We start from the raw sequence: 16,460 nt of genomic DNA on the forward strand, positions 1-16,460 counted from the left end.
TAAATACTTTATTCCCAGATTAGTGGAATTGAAGCATTGCATCAGTGCTACCTATGCAAAATCGTGATTTTCATTGTTGTTCCAGTCAGGGGACTGTAAGCTTCCTGTAGAGGATTTCAGCAATGACAATTCCATAGGTGTACTTTTTATCTCGATCCGACGCCTTTTTCATGAGTTTCAGGCCACTTGAAATTCTCTTAAGTTTGTTTTTAAAATGAAATTTTTCTATTGGAATCGTATAAAAAATAATTACCATTCCTAAATCAGCAAGAAATGGTAATTTCTTTTTACTGGCCATGTTTTTTCAACGCTTTTTTAAGTTTGGTTACAATTCACTGTGGTTAATCTTTTACTAGGTTGCAGCTACTGCTGCAATCGCGACATAAAGGCAGGGGGAGGGGTTGTTAAAGGTTTGAATCTGGAATTCGTACTTGAAATAAACGAACAATGAACGAAATGGATCTTCATTTGAAACTGAAACTCGTTTTACTATATTTTATAAAATAGAAGACAAGCTAAAATGTAAATATTTGTTTTAAAACAAGACTATTCACAAACAACACTGGATATAACATGAATTAGCCTTTTCCTAGAAGACTGCTAGAAGACTTGAAAGCTATTTTCCAAAGCTGCCACGACACGCAGGACTTTTCTCAGTCTTGAAAGTTGTGTCCCATTTATCCGGTGTTTTAGCCTAGAAAAAAAAACTTCTATAAACAGAAAGTAGTTTGACCATAGCCAAATTAAGACATCCAATGTAGTACGTTATCCTACACACCACACTTGGGCATGTATTTTAGTTTGTTAAATATAGAACAGGATTCTTAATCATTGCTGAGTTTACACTAAATACAACTACTTTTGTCTAGGAAAAAAGTAGGATTGGATTAGTAGTAGCAATTGTCCCCCTAGATTTTGAAAAAAAGTTTTTTCTATCTTCATTTTATAAAATGAATCCTTCCCCTCCCCCTACATTTTCATGAATTGGTGCCCTGTTTCGAAATTGGACAGCTGAGTTTTCTGGTAATAAGAACTCTTTTTAAACCTCTGTTCTCTAACTCTTTCTGTATGCTAGAAAAAAGGACAAAAGATATTTTAAAAGTGAGCGAGTTGTAAAAATAACAAATAAAACACGAGGAAATAGGTTAAACCAATCGATAAATCTTGCTGTTATTGGCGAAAAGATGAGTGGGATGACAATTTATCTTACCCAACCATGGCGCATAGCACCTTTTGAGTTACCGCAGTCCCAATATGCCACCGGGAAGTGTTATTGAAGATGTTAGCCTCAAAATCACTGATCGAAGCTTAACTTTACACATTCTTAAGATTATTCCCAAAAAATGAGTTTTACCTTTAAAAAGAGAATCGGCTATTGAAGATAAACTTTTACAGCCATCTAGATAAACTTTTAGATGCCAACTTGACTAAGTCCTTATTAGGTGTACTTGCACACACTTTCTTAAGCAGACGCGTCTCGACGATTTTGTTTTCTTAAAAGCAATTCTTAAAAGCTTTTGATAAGAAAAAAACAAATTTCTGCGTATAGCAGAAAATGATTTAATCGTAATATTTTTGTCTGGTAGCGAGATACTTAGAATTTGTCTTAAGTAGGAGCATACATGTCAAGAGTAAAAAACAGCAAAACAAAGGTAAAAAACAAAGACAGTTGCATTTAGATGTGCCAAAGAACCACATCACCAGAATAATCAGTATAATCAAAGGATTATTCGTAGGTAACGACTAAAGTTAAAATTAGATGTATTTTAAATTTAAAAATTGTCGTCACTGAGAGGAGAGGAGGTGGAATTTAATTTAAAAAAAAAAAAAAAAAAAAAGGATTATTCGTCGACAAAATTAATCTAATTCTGCTATGTTAAAAAAACAAATCTTGAAAATTCGTTTAGTTTTTATTGTTGTTGTCTTTAACCTTTTGTATTTTTCTTTCTAAGTCCGCATTTTGTTTGTCTGTTTTATATCTTCCACAATACTATCAAAAAGGAAATTAATACAGCTCTACTGTGAGCTTCATACCAACAATAGAGACATTAAGCAATCACCTAATTCTACCTTGTCACAATATTTAATAGAGTTGCACTAATTTTGATAATTTTTATGATGATATTAGCCCCGATTTCAAATTGAATAGAGACTGAATGTACATTTGGAATTCGTAATTACATCGACATAACACCTCAAATGAACACCTCATTTAGAACCAAAACCAAACCACTATTGTAAACTTTCAACCAACAAGATACATTAAGGAATAACCTAGTTATATCTTGTCACAATATTTAATAAAGTTGCACTAATTTTGATATTGTTCTGATAAGACCAATTCCGATTTCAGATTGAGTAGGGGCTGTTTCTTCATTTAGAATTCTTAGTTGCATCGAAACAACACCTCATATGAACACCTCATTTAGAACCAAAACACTATTTTTCATCACCAACGTCTTAATACCTTTTTAAGTCCTGGCTGAACTTGTTCAAAGTAATGTAAATAATTTTCTTATATCAGATTTCTTACAGTATTTTTTGGAGAAATACAAATTGAAAAATCCATTAAATATATGATATATCATCCATAAGTTTTCTTAACCTGTTGCCATATATAATCTTAGATTCTCACTATAGTTTATTGGGTCTTGATCCCGTAAATTCAATCATAGGTCATAACCTAGGGTATATGTAGATTTTTAAAATAAATATATTATTTTATTATTTGCTAGATTTCATTACCGTACCAAATTCAAATTGAACCAGAAACAATCTATCTTGTCATTGGGTGTTGCGTATTCTGTGTTGCGTATTCGTGTTGCGCATTCTGTGTTGCGTATTGGCACTATCAGTCTATTGGAAGCGATATTGAAAGTTATTAAGACGTGAGTTTTATTTAACTATTTTTATTTTTCTTAATATGTTGTGTTTAATTTAGCTTAATTCATTTTTTTTTCGTTGATAAAGGCTCTTGGACGTGGAGTCGAAATATTCGGATTTTTATACCCGTTTTCTCTCTAAATTTTCATTTGTTAAATCCTGTTCAGGATAATGTAGCTAGGAACCTTTTATTGTGCGTTCACTGTTGGTTTTATCTTTATTTTCATCGTTTTTATCGTCAGTTGAATGTTATCCTTACCCCATTTTTTTTGTGACACAAACTGTCAAAAACTGCACAACATGTCTTTAAAAAATCTGACTGCACAAACTGTCACAAACTGCACAAACCGTCTTTAAAAAATCTGACTGCACAAACTGTCACAAACTGCACAAACCGTCTTTAAAAAATTTGACTACAGCAATTGTCATAAACTGTCTTTTAAAAATTTCCTAATTGCCCTATCTTCTTTATTGTTTGTATTGTTTGTAACTAAGAGTGGGTACACATGTGGCTTTCAGGGATTATAATTCACGACTGCGAAGCAGTGCGGAGGAGAGGGTTGCCTCGTAGATCAGAATCTTCCTTTTTAATTAGATATATCTCTACCTCTACATGTACAGCAGAAGTAGGGAAAAGAGCCCAGGTATTTGAACAGCTGTACGACTTTTTAAGCGAGTATGTTACCCTTTCCTTCAAATCTTCAAGATTAGACCCTTTTTAAACTGGGAAACTCTAAAATGGATTAGCAACCCCAGTATTTTCTACGAATGCTCTTCTTGGCTAGTGTTTTCCCTAGTTTTTCCAGTGACTATTATTGGAAAAAAATGAAGCACTTTAAAATATTTGAGTTTAGTTAACAGAGCTGGAAGAGTTACAAGCAATAGAAGATACACTTACAACAATGGATAAAGCGTGCACACCATTCTTCAATTCCTCACTTAGCACTTCGTTGACTAATCGATGACACTGAAAAACAGAAAATATTTCATAAATCATGATAAGTTTCTAAAAAACAGCTTGAAACAGAATGCCAACGATATTTAGTCACTTTAGGGCAGTGGCCCTGGAACGCCTCGTATAGCCCGAATAAAATACGAAGTTGGAGCAAAGTTAAATTTTAACATAGAAAATTATTTTTAAATAATCTGCAATTGCAAAATTGGAAATGGGATATTTTTGAACACAAGGTGGGCTATTAAAAAGTTAAGTGAGTCATTTTTAAGTATTTCCAAAAAGCATCACAGACAATGTAAGGAGGCGTGTCAGCCAATATCATTTCCGTCACAAAGACAGGGTGTTCATTATTTAACATTGAGCTCAATACTCTTAAACACACAAGAAAAACTATGATGAATAGATTATTCATTCTCTTCATCGCATAGCGAAAACGCAGACAACATATAAATCGACATTCCGAGCTTCGAACTCGAACGAATGTCCAATCCTACAAGCAGCATACTTATAATTTCCGATATTTAAGTCTTATCTACCTCCCAACGGATTTTCTTCAACACCAAATAGTCTAGCAAATAAACTCTGATTTGTATTTTATTCTCATTTTTTAAACTGCAAGCGTTTTCTTAAAATTATTACTTCAAAAAACCCATCCAGATATTTAATTCTGAACATTAAAATAAAATTTTTACAATTTGGTTTGCTCGTCTTCCAGGCTCGGGCATGTGAACAGGTAATTTGTTATGGGGGAGGGGCAGCAGTTTCAATACAACGCCTACTCTTTACTATGCGAAATTTCTGGGCCTTTAAAGTTTCAATCCCACTTTTTACCTCTATGTGTACATGAAGGTCTATGTGTAGCCTACATAGAAGGTCTGTGTGCACATATGCCTAAGGCAACCATAAATATCACACTTACACCCAGGAGTACCTTGACGCTAAAAAAAAGAACAAAAAAATGTTATACTCCCCCCCCCCCCTACTACTCTAAAAAATTCAATTATTTGTTTGAAAACCCTTTATACAAAAAGACGGAGCACAAACAAAAGAGAATAATCTAAGAAACACGCTAAAGCGCACAACCAACAGGCAAAATCACAGAAAACGCATTGCTAAGCTCAGTGCCAGTACCAAAACCATGGACAGTTCCACATCACTAAATCAAACAAAGGCAAACACTTAAAAACACAAGGCATACTTAGACAAATTACTGTGCCAGAACCGAACACCAAGGATAGCTCAGTTCCCTTCTTTTTTCAAACCGCTTTCGAATACCGTCACTTCATATTGAAAAACTTTATATTCTTTCCTGTGCTCTTTCACTTTTCTTCAGCTCCATGGTGATATTCCAAGGTCCCTTATATTTAAATCTTTTTTTGCATCTGATCGGTCAAATTATCAACTCCGTAGTTCTCTAAATATCCAAATTCCGCATACACCAACAATACGATCCGATTTTAATCCTTTTGTTGCGTGTCATTTGACATGGAACACCCTTCCCGATTCGGCTCAAGAAAGCCACTCGTTTGGCACCTTCAAAAGACTCGCAATTTTTTTTTCCATATGGTTAACTTTTCCTTGACGTATATAGTGCTATCCATTTTTGTTATTATTATTATTATTATATTTATGAAGGTTGTGATTCATTGCAGTTTGATAAAGCTTATTTAATGAACTTTCGTTTTTTTTTGCATATATATATATATATATATATATATATATATATATATATATATATATATATATATATATACACAACAATCTACGAATGCTCCATGGCCTGTAGGAGGCGGATTATGAAAAAGATCACATAACATTAAACATTTAAACTCTTAACATGCAAAAGCATTTGCTTCATAAAAATGGAAAGGAAAAAAATAATATATATACATACACACACACACACACACACACACACACACATATATATATATATATATATATATATATATATATATATATATATATATATATATATATATATATATATATATATATATATATATATATATATATATATATATATATATATATATATATATATATATATATATATATATATATATATATATATATATATATATATATATATATATATATATATATATATATATATATATGTGTGTGTGTGTGTGTGTGTATGTATATATATTATTTTTTTTTTCTTTCCATTTTTATGAAGCAAATGCTTTGCATGTCAAGTGTTCAAATGTTTAATGTTATAAGATCTGTTTCATAGTCCCCCTCCTACAGGCTATGGAGCCTTTGTGGGGATTTGTAAATTGTTGTGTAATTATTTTACTGTTATATGGAAATTAAATCTATCTATCTATCTATTCCTTAATGGACCATTACATTAAATAACTTGTTTTTCTACAGAAATAATTGGGGAGAAAACACTGATTTTTTTTTTCAAGATGTGAATTGTAGATGCAACGAGGGGGAGAAGGGACAAAGAAAATATTTGGCGAAGCGGAAAAAAGTTGATCAAATTTTCGATTTATCCGAATTTATAAGAATTTTACAAAATGGTTACATAGGGATTATATAGTAGAATAAAGGAATTTTAAAATACGGACCTACCGTTACCCTAGGACTTGCAGATAAAAGTTTCATGTCAATCGAAAAAAGACTTTGGCCTATTCTAAGGTCCCATTTTTTAGGGCCCGTTGCTTCTAGCCTCAAGATTTTTAATATTAGGGTCCCCATGTCCCAGGAATTTACTCATGTAAGTTTCCTTGCATTTGATAAAAAAAATTTTTACCCTTTTCTGGGTAACAAAACATATTAAAAAAAATTTACATTTGGGATGCCTTGGTCTAATGACTTAAGGATATAACTTCGAATTCGAAGCCAATCAGAAATTCTTTTGGTCCTCTTTCAGACCACATTACCAGCTGGGGAGGGGGGGCTGCCTCTTGTCTAAACTTATTCCCATAAATCAGGACCTTCTTCGCCCGGGACTTTAAATCAATCCGGGACATAAAGCTGTCAGTCTATTTTTGGGTCCCTTAACGCTCAACCCATTTCTCTCGCATAAATTAAGGTCCCCTTACCAAAGGAATGATCTCTTGAAGAATTAAGCCAATCCACCGACTAGCCTGTCAAGAGCATACGTGCCTAAATTTGTTCTACTATAAATCGTATATAGGACCAATAGGCAATTTGCATATTTTACAACCCTGGCTCCTGGGGCTGTGTGTGTCATATCACCACTTCATATTTACTGGACCTTTCAACATTTATGAGCAAAATGGCTAGTTTAAAATTTTGACCAATGCCATAAGGGGTTAAGGGTGTGACCAAGGGCAAAAAAGGCATTGGAAAGAGGAGGCAGTCGTTGACCTCCAATATTTTTCAACCCTTAGAAAGAAAGCTAGATACCTCAATTATCGATCTATTAGCCCTCTCCCCAGTTTCTATGACCACCTCAACCACACAAAACCCTCCTCCCTCTCCACAAAAAATATGGGAGGAACATCGCTCTTCGCGATGTCTACGCTAGTGCGCATACTTTATTGAAGTTATTTATGAATTTTGCAGTAGATCTAATACTAAGGATTGACGCAAAATCCTAAAACACTGGATATTTTTCTGATTTTTGAATTTGTCTAAAAAGACAGAATTCCCAACCCCCATCCCAAAATGTTGCAAAAATAGTTTAAAGTTATGACACCTAATAATCCCTCATCTCTAATTGTGAGTTGTGTTGACTTGTTTGATCTGTTCGAGAAAAAATCTAATACTACTACTACTACTAGACAACAGCACCAAGCCACCTGAGGCCAACACAGATACGCACACTCCTCGTCCATCCCAATTTATTCGAAGCCTCCCTCTTTATACCCTCCCAAGACGTTCTCATTTCCCTTAAATCTTTCCTAACGACATCCTCCCACCCCATTCCAAAACGACCCGCTTTTAGTTTTGCCCTAAACGGTTGGCCGACGAGGACAATCTTTGGCAATCTGTCATCCTTCATCCGCAAAACGCGCATCTCATCCTTTCCCTCATTATAGCCCTAGAAAGTGGGATTGAATCACATTTTTCGCACAGCTCACTGAAATCTAATATTATACTTTTAGATCTAATGCTGCGAATTAACACAATTCGCAAATGAATTGATATTTTTCTGATTCCTACACTTTCTTGTCCCCCTCCGTAGAAAAACTCAGGAGCAACCCCCATAATGCGGTTACCTCGGATATGCACCCCATTGATAGTTGCGAGTCAGGTTAGCTTTTAAATGCCTTGTATGTCTTTTTTAGGGAAAAATTAAAGCAATTAACAGTATTTTAATCCCAATGAGTCTATGTAAGGATTGATTTTTAAAAAAAAAACTTTCTCCACGAAATAAGTTTTCCAAAGAAAAGTAATGAGCTACATTAAATCTAACACGAGCAGAAATAAAGTCAAAAGGTAATTCAGGCGTAAAACGAATATCTATCAATAAATAAATGACCCAAACGAACAGAAATTACAGTAAATAATTAAGGGGAAATTTAAAACGGACAAAAACTAAGCCAAACAGGAGTAGGGCTAACGCCCCTATGCCTTCTTAAGACCAGTTGGTCATTTGTGCTATGCATAATACAATTTTTATTTTGATCTGTGTGCATTTATTATCTGTGTGATTGTTATACAATTTTTATTTTGATCTGAGGTGACCTCCAGAAGGAGGTCACCTCCTTCTAACTCTTCTAGGAAGCAGGTAATTAAAATTTGGGGGGTGTTTTTGGATTCTAACCTTTCTTATAAGCCTCATCTCTCCTATCTCCAGGGTATTCTTTCTCACCAGTTTGGTGTCCTCCACAGAGTTCAATCCTTTCTTCCCACTGAGGTAATGGTCTCACTGTATTATTCATAATTTTCTTATTGTTGTTCTTTTTGGGGTGTGGCATGTTCTTCTCTATTAACTCGTATAAGACGCCTCCAGAATAAAGCTGTGTTTGGACTTCCCCCAAGGTACTCTTCCGTTGATTTGTATAATGATATTGGTATTCAAAAATTTGACTCCCTAGTTAAAAAGAAATGTCTCCTCCTAGCTTATAAATTTTTACATTTTTCTCTTCCTAATAGCCTGTGAAGTTTTTTTTCAAAAAAGCTCCATCTTCTAATATTTCCCTTTCCCTTCATAAGCTCCATCTATCCATTGAACTTCCACTGTTTCGAATTTCTTTTTCCCAACATTCCCCAGTTTATCTAGCTACTAAACTATGAAATTCTCTTCCCTCTGATATTTCGTGTGAGAGGTCTTTTCTGATATTCTTTAATTCTGCTAGTGGGTTTCTTAGACTATAGTGAGATTTCTGTATTTTTTTTCTCTTTGTCCGTAAGCTTTTACCCCTTTTTTATGTGTTAATGTATAGCTTTATTTTATATTACCGTATTTTCCGTATTTGAAATTGTTGCTGTATTGATTGGGCCCCCTACGCGCTCAGCTTTTGGGGCTATGTTATCTGTTGTATTTGTTTTCTTTTACTCTTTCAGTTTTTGTTCTTTATTATTGTATTTGATTTTTATAGTACTAATAAAAAAAAGAAATTGAACAGTCAGTATACATAAATGTAAGTCGACCATCCCCTCAGTATACCCTGAAAGTTTCAGCTTAATTCCCTTAGACGTTTCAGAGAAATTGAAGATACACCTTTTTGACAACCTTGGATGTACAAAGTGTCTTTTTATTTAGTTCAACACTCCCCCTCCCCATTATGCTGATTTTTCCACAGATTTAGTTTTAAATCCTCCTCGAGTTTCCCTGAAAGTTTCAAAAGGGGCGTGGGACGGGGGCTGGTTGCTCTCCAATCAAGTTGACTCTTCAAAAAGGGCACTAAAACTTTAATTTCCTATCGAATGATCTTCCTCCAAAGTTTCTACTACCATTATAATCTTGTTAGCAAGAGTGATCTATAAGTCTGTTTTATTAAGAAAGCTTCGTTCCCATTCTTTCCTCACTTTCCACATTTTCTTAAGAATGACATTAACTTTAGTGAACTAAAGAGGAATGGGCAAACTTTCCTTGTTTTATGAAGGAATGATTCCTTCTCTGTCCAATCAAGTTAAGGAATGAAAAAGACTTGCTACTGCAGCAAGCAAGGAAATTTCTTAATAAAACAAGCCCCATGTTTTGATTATGGTAACTGAGGACTTGCGATAAGTGCATTACACTGTGCTTGGATTATAAATAGCCCCACCTAGATAAAAAAAAAATTCATCCAGAGAAAAAAAAGACTTACTTGGATTAATGGAAGCTTTTCAAACTTCTGGGACACCACCAAGACTTTGAAGTGAGTTTCTGATCCTTTGGGTACATTATGCATGTAAGACTCATTTAGTACTTCAACATGTATAGGTTTAAAGTGAGCTTCTAGCTTTCTGTTAATTGCGTCAGCAACTGGAGTAGACCCTGTCATTCTACGTGTTGATGCGTAGTGTCTTCCAAAGGCAGGAGTGAGCTTTGCGAGCATTGACTATTTATCTATAATAAAATATTCTTTAAATAAATCAAGAGAAATAATAATTTGAATTGTACAAGTAGAGCCGATCATGTATTCTTGGCTATGTCCTAATACTAAGCTTTCTCTGTCTCAATTAAGGGTGAAGATGTTGGTGGATGCACAGAGGGTTGGGCTCCTGGCTCTAATTATCAGACAAATGTCCCTTTTCTTAACTTAATTCCTTCCCTAAAGCTATAGTTCGTCCCTGACCCTCACTATCAATTAAATGTATTTTCCCATAACTCTAAGCTAAGCGTAAGTTTAAGCTCGTTTCTTCGTTTCCCGCATTAACCTGTCGGAAAAAGCGACTAAATAAAGTAAGGGTAAAATCCAACTAGACAGTGACTCATCGAGCCACACGAGGCGGTTGCAAAGTTTTGCGGTTTTGGCTAGAGTTTAGCTTCAAACAGGAATTCATTGGGTTTAGAAATTATGCAACAAAGACATTGGGTAAACTATGGCCACCGGTCAGAACCTGGAAGAGAGCCCACCCCCGGAAGCAGAGTGCATCGTCTTCTTTTCTATTATTAATCAAAAAAAAATTTTGCACAAAATAAGTTTAAAAAAAAAAAGTAAAGAACTCCATTAAACCAAAAAGGAAAAAAAATAGAACCAAATAATGTTCCGATCAGACAACTGCCAAACATTATAAATAATACTCGAGTGAAACCCAAAACAAATAAAGAGAAAAATATGTCAAACTATAGATAAGCTGAAGATTATTTGTGTACTACTCTAAACCCAGAACCTTCTGGAATCCAGAATATAATTTGTACTTTGATGAGAAAAATCAAATGATACTAATGAAAAAATGTTCATCGTTATTTTAATATACATATGCTGGTATTTATTCCTTAAAGATCTCAATTAATTTTTTATTTCTTAATTATAAGGGTTATAAAAGTGAAAACATTTAAAAGAATTTTTTGAACAAAATGGCTATATGAAAATTTTGATTGGATGTGTTTGGGGAAAAGGTGAGCGTGAGAAGGGGTTTAGCTACCCTCCAATCTCATTCGACAATTAAAAAGGGCACTAGCCCTCTCAATTTCCAATTAAATTTCCAATTAACTCAAATACATAATTTCCAGAACGTTCAACTAAGTTGAACAAAATGGCTATCTCAAAACTTTGATTGAATGTGTTTGGGGAAATGGTAGGCGTGAGAGGGGGGTTAGTTGCTCTCCTCTCAGTTTCGACTATTAAAAGGGCACTAGCCTTTTCAATTTCCAATAAAATGAGCCCCATAAAAACCTGATATGCCCCCAGGGCATAATTTACAACCCTTGCCCTAAGGGCTGTGGGGGGGGGGGGGGGTGTAATTCAAATACCAAAGTTCCAGAACTTTCAACGACGTTGAACAAAATGACTATCTCAAAATTTTTATTGGATGTGTTTGGGGAAAAGGTGGAGGTGAGAGGGGGTTTAGTTGCCCTTCAATCACTTTCGACTTTTAAAAAGGGCACTGGCCCTTTTCAATTTCTAATCGAATTTTGAAGTTTCTCCGACAACTCTTTCTATAAAAACCTTATATGCCCCCAGGCCATATCTTACAACCCTTGCCCTGAGGGCTGTGGGGGGTTGTCAACCTCAGCCTAACTTCCAGAACTTTTAACTACGTTGAAAAAAATGGCTATTTCAAAATTTTGATTGTACGTGTTTGGGAAAATGGTGGGCGTGAGAGGGGGTTTAGGTGCCCTCCAATCACTTTCAACGATTAAAAAGAGCACTAGCCAGGTCAATGTCCAATCCACTGAGGCATTTTCGATGTTTATCCGACACCACTATATCTCAGAAAAGGCTATACACACAGGGCAGAACTTACAAACTGTGTCATGAGGGCTGTGGGGGGGGGGAGTTGTCATCCTTAAAGACCTAATTTCCAAAACTTTCAACTACGTTTAACAAAATTGCTATATAAAAATTTTGATTGTATGTGTTTGCGGAAATGGTGGGTGTGAAAGGGGGTTAGTTGCCCTCCAATCATTTTCGAATATTAAAAAGGGCACTAGCCCTTTAAATTCCAAATCGAATGCTCCCTTTTTGAAGTTTCTACGACAAAGCTTTCAATAAAGACCTTATATGCCCCCAGGATATAACTTATAACCCTTGCCCTGAGGGGGTTATCATCCTCAAACACCTAATTTACAGAACTTTCAACTACGTGGAACAAAATGGCTATCTCAAAATTTGATTGGATGTGTTTGGGGAAAAGGTGGGCGTTAGTTGCCCTCCATTCACTTTCGACTATTAAAAAGGGCACTAGCCATTTAAATTTCCAATCGAATGAGCCCTTTTTGAAATTTATACAATACTTTCTATAAAAACCTTATATGCCCCCAGAGCGTAACTTATAACTTTTGCCCTGGGGGCTGTGGGGGGGTGTGCCATCCTCAAAGACATAATTGCCGGACCTTTCAACTACGTTGAACCAATTTACAGTACCTACAATTTATTATTGTCACCTACGTTATTGGTCCGATGTAGGAAGAAATTCCTATGCCATTGAGGTGTCTTCTACTGGAGAAGATATCTGAGTATAGACAGGAGTACCATTCGATAAGACCAGATAGTTTTCTCCTCCACACTAGCCCCCGAGTGCAGAGATCGGAAGTGGCATGAAAAGAGAGAAGTTTGAGAGAGAATCCCCAGAGACATTTTTTCTCCCCTCTCCCTAGAGACGATTTGATCGGTTCTAGGGGCATAGCCGTTCTACATGTAATTTATATAAGTTATTTCACGTTTAAATTGTAAAGAGGAGACTCCAGTACCACTCTGACCTACTTCCTCCACAATCTAATATTGTTGGCAACCTCGTTTGCCTCTAATACTCGTGACAGCAGACCAGCGTCACTGCCTCTAGTATTGGCAGCGATTCGAAAACGTGTTTCTGAAGACACGGGCTATTTTAGCCTATAATTATATCCTAAAGATTACGCCAATACCCCCGAAATTAAATACCATATTAATAATTTAAGATTTCGATGGCTTAGTCATACCTAGGATATACGTATTTTAACGGCGTTTTCGATCAAATGGAAAGTTTATAGGCATAAACTTTCATACCCCTTTTCAAAACGCTGAACCCCAAAACGGTTCAACGTAAGAAATACTTGCTGTCTTACCAGGCCATGGAACCTTGCGCGGGGCAATGATGTAATTACTTTGTTTCTATATTTTGTGGAATTGAGATGAATTGATTGTTTGAATTAATTTTGAAAGAGGTCATTTCGATTTCTAGAAAGGCCAACTCAATTGCAAGGTAAAGTCCCAGGGCTACTGCAGAACTGCACGTATTACCTTACGATGGCAGATTTACCGAACATAAATATACCAATCAGTGAAAATATGTTATTTTTTCGTCTTGCTAAAAAATATCTTAAACCAAATAAATGTGAGGCTTCACTAGAATTACCATGTTGATAACCTAGCAGGATACCAGAAAAGCAGGGCTAACCTTATGAATGACATGTGTCTTGCGTCAGTGCAAAGTTGAAAAAGATGGTGATAATCAGCAAGCAAGATTAGAGTTCTGCTCTACATAGAGAAGCATCCAAAAGGCTGCTACTGAATCTAAATACTCTTTTCGTGGGATATTAGCCCGGGTTATTCGGTGCCTTAAATATACATCTATCCCTGCTATTTAATGTGAACTAGGCCCGTCAACTTTGGAAACAGAAGAACAAGAAGAATGTAATTTGTGCTATGAATTTAGACTTGAATAGCCAAGCATTTATTTGTTGCATTATGTATCCAGCCAGAAATTTTGATTCTTCACATGTGAAAGGTGTGAAGAAAAGAAAAAAATTCAAAAGAAGAGAAAAAAGTAAAAACAGGAAAGCAAAGTGCCAACCAGATAAAATTTAGCATCGAGACGCTTCGAGAAAGCGTTTGAAAGCTAAAAAGCTTTTTCCCGACTCCCCACTAAGCCGTGAGATTTGACTTGACTTTTGTCACATGTGCAAAGGGCATATAGCCCAGAAGCTCTGGTCGCAAGAACAACTAAATAAATTTTTAATAAAAGAAGGGTACTGACTTGGACCGACTTGTAAGGCTTCTGTAAGGCCTGCTAGGATTTTGTGAAAATAAGTTCTAACTCTCAGATAGGATTTGTGTCCTACTTTTATAAAAAAAACATTTCCATTTTACACCCCAAACTTGTCCCCCAGGGACAGAAGACCCTTCAAGTTCTTGTCAATTATTCAAACTACTACTAACAACTCACCGCAGCACCAAGCCGCCTGATGTCAACAGAGCTACACACGCTCCTCCTCCATCCCGATCTACTTAAAGCCTCCCTCTTTACACCCTCCCAGTAAATTCCTATTTCCTTTAAATCTTTCTTTATACCATCATCCCACCCCAACCGCGGACGTCCTGCTTTCCGTTTAGCCCTAGACGGTTGGCAGAAAAGGGCAATCTTTGGCAATCTGCCATCCTTCATCTGCAGAATGTGCCCTAGCCATTTCAATTTTTCTGTTATTATAGCCCTAGAAAGCGGGATTGAACCACACTTTTTGTACAGCCTACTGTTTAAAATACGGTCAGTCAGCCAGGTCCCCAGAACAATCCGTAGGCAATTTTTCTTAAAAACATCAAGCAAATCTTTGGCCGCTTTTGGGAGCGCCCATGCTTCAGACAACTGCCATATTTGACAACTGTCATCACTGTAGCTTCCAATATTCTAATCTTGGTTTGCAGACTTATCTTCCTATTCTTCCAAAGTTTTTTTAACTGTGAAAAGACACCCTGAGCCTTGGCTATTCTACTTTTAACATCTTTACTAGTCCCATCGTCTTTACTAATAATTATTTGAAAAAAACTACGTTTTCTAAAGAGTTAAAGAGGCTGAGTCACAAGTTGGAACCTTAATTAGGAGGTACAGTTGGGGCTGCCGCCCCAAACCCCCGCTTTCGCACCCTTTAAATAATTTTTTTTTTTTTAACTGAAAGTAAGGAGCGACATTAAAACTTAAAACGAACAGCAATTATTCCGTATATGAAAGGGGCTTTGCCCTCCTCAACGCCTCGCTCTTTACGCTAAAGTTTGACTTTCTCACAACTCTTTTTTTTAAACAACAAAAACTTTAGCGTAAAAAGCGAGGCGTTGAGGAGGGCACAGCCCCTTTCATATAAGGAATAATTTCTGTTCGTTTTAAGTTTTAATGTCGCTCCTTACTTTCAGTTTAAAAAACTTCTTTTTTATTTAAAGGCTGCGAAAGCGGGGGTTTGGGGGCGGCAGCCCCCCAACTGTACCTCCTAATCCCTGTACGTTTTAAGGTTCGAACTTGTGACTCAGCCTCTTTAACTCCTTTAGAAAACGTAGTTTTTTTCAAATAATTTCTGCACATTTTTGTACAGTTTATTACTTATTATTGCTTGACTAACTGTTAGCTGATCGTGTAAGGAGTTAAGATGGGGCTGCCGCCCTCCAAACCCCCACTCTTGAAGATTCTTGTGTTAAGGCTTTTAATTCCTGAATACTCAAATCAAATGCACAGTAAGATTTTCTTTTTTCAACTTGTCTTCGAGCATGCGGCTATACGGCATGTTATCAAAGCAGTGGAGACTTACCTGTAACCTGAAGGCCGACTGTGATATTCTTCTGGAGATGCCTGTTGAGCCGAAGGGTTTAATAGATTGGATTTAAAAAAGAAACTGAGTTTCTTTTTTAAACTTTAAATTCAATACATAAAAAATTTCCTCTAACGGGGAATCGAACCCGGGTCTTCTGCCTGACAGTCAGGAGTAGCGACCACTGTACCACAGAGAAGTGATATTTTTTTTAGTCTCTGCAGTCTATTTTTGATGCAAGCGAATCCCCACAAAACTTGATATTTGGTTTTTGGAAAACAGGGAAGGAGTGATCGGATTGAGCTGAAATTTCGAGGATAAGCTCCCAGGCCCCAGGAAAGCTTATCCTCTAAATTTCAGCCCGATCAGACAACGTTAAAGGGGGCTGTGGTGGGAAAATTTAACATAGGCACTTATAGGAAAACGAGGTTTTTCGTAAATGTAAATTCGGGGGATAAGTTTTTCGGTCTGAAAATATCAAAAGGCCCTAACAGGTCGAATTCCGCTTCGAATGAGTCCTCATTCACCCGGATCCGTTGCCAACTGTGGCCT

The 16,460-nt window shown here is 36.1% G+C and overlaps 2 protein-coding genes across 3 annotated transcripts in view; one reads left to right on the forward strand and one right to left on the reverse strand.

Annotated features, from left to right (window-relative positions):
* Positions 1–510: 510 nt before the first annotated feature.
* Positions 511–16,460, reverse strand: part of LOC148951922 (bolA-like protein DDB_G0274169) — a 31,199-nt gene continuing 15,249 nt past the window's right edge. For both annotated transcript variants that reach the window (XM_089089401.1, XM_089089402.1), the window contains exons 2-4: positions 10,075–10,316; positions 3,782–3,850; positions 511–694 (exon numbers count right to left, since the gene is read on the reverse strand). In XM_089089401.1, the coding sequence (XP_088945527.1) occupies positions 617–694; positions 3,782–3,850; positions 10,075–10,305 (378 nt within the window). In that variant the 5' untranslated portion in view covers positions 10,306–10,316 and the 3' untranslated portion in view covers positions 511–616. The remainder of the gene's footprint in view (positions 695–3,781; positions 3,851–10,074; positions 10,317–16,460) is intronic.
* LOC148951923 (maternal embryonic leucine zipper kinase-like) overlaps positions 2,852–16,460 on the forward strand; it is a 208,035-nt gene continuing 194,426 nt past the window's right edge. Inside the window, exon 1 of the mRNA XM_089089398.1 lies at positions 2,852–2,888. The gene's annotated coding sequence lies outside the window, so the exon portion shown is untranslated. The remainder of the gene's footprint in view (positions 2,889–16,460) is intronic.

The sequence above is a fragment of the Artemia sp. Qi Xiang Cuo genome, chromosome 5, assembly GCF_049724085.1.
Source record: "Artemia sp. Qi Xiang Cuo chromosome 5, ASM4972408v1, whole genome shotgun sequence".
In the NCBI taxonomy this organism is placed as follows: domain Eukaryota; kingdom Metazoa; phylum Arthropoda; class Branchiopoda; order Anostraca; family Artemiidae; genus Artemia; species Artemia sp. Qi Xiang Cuo.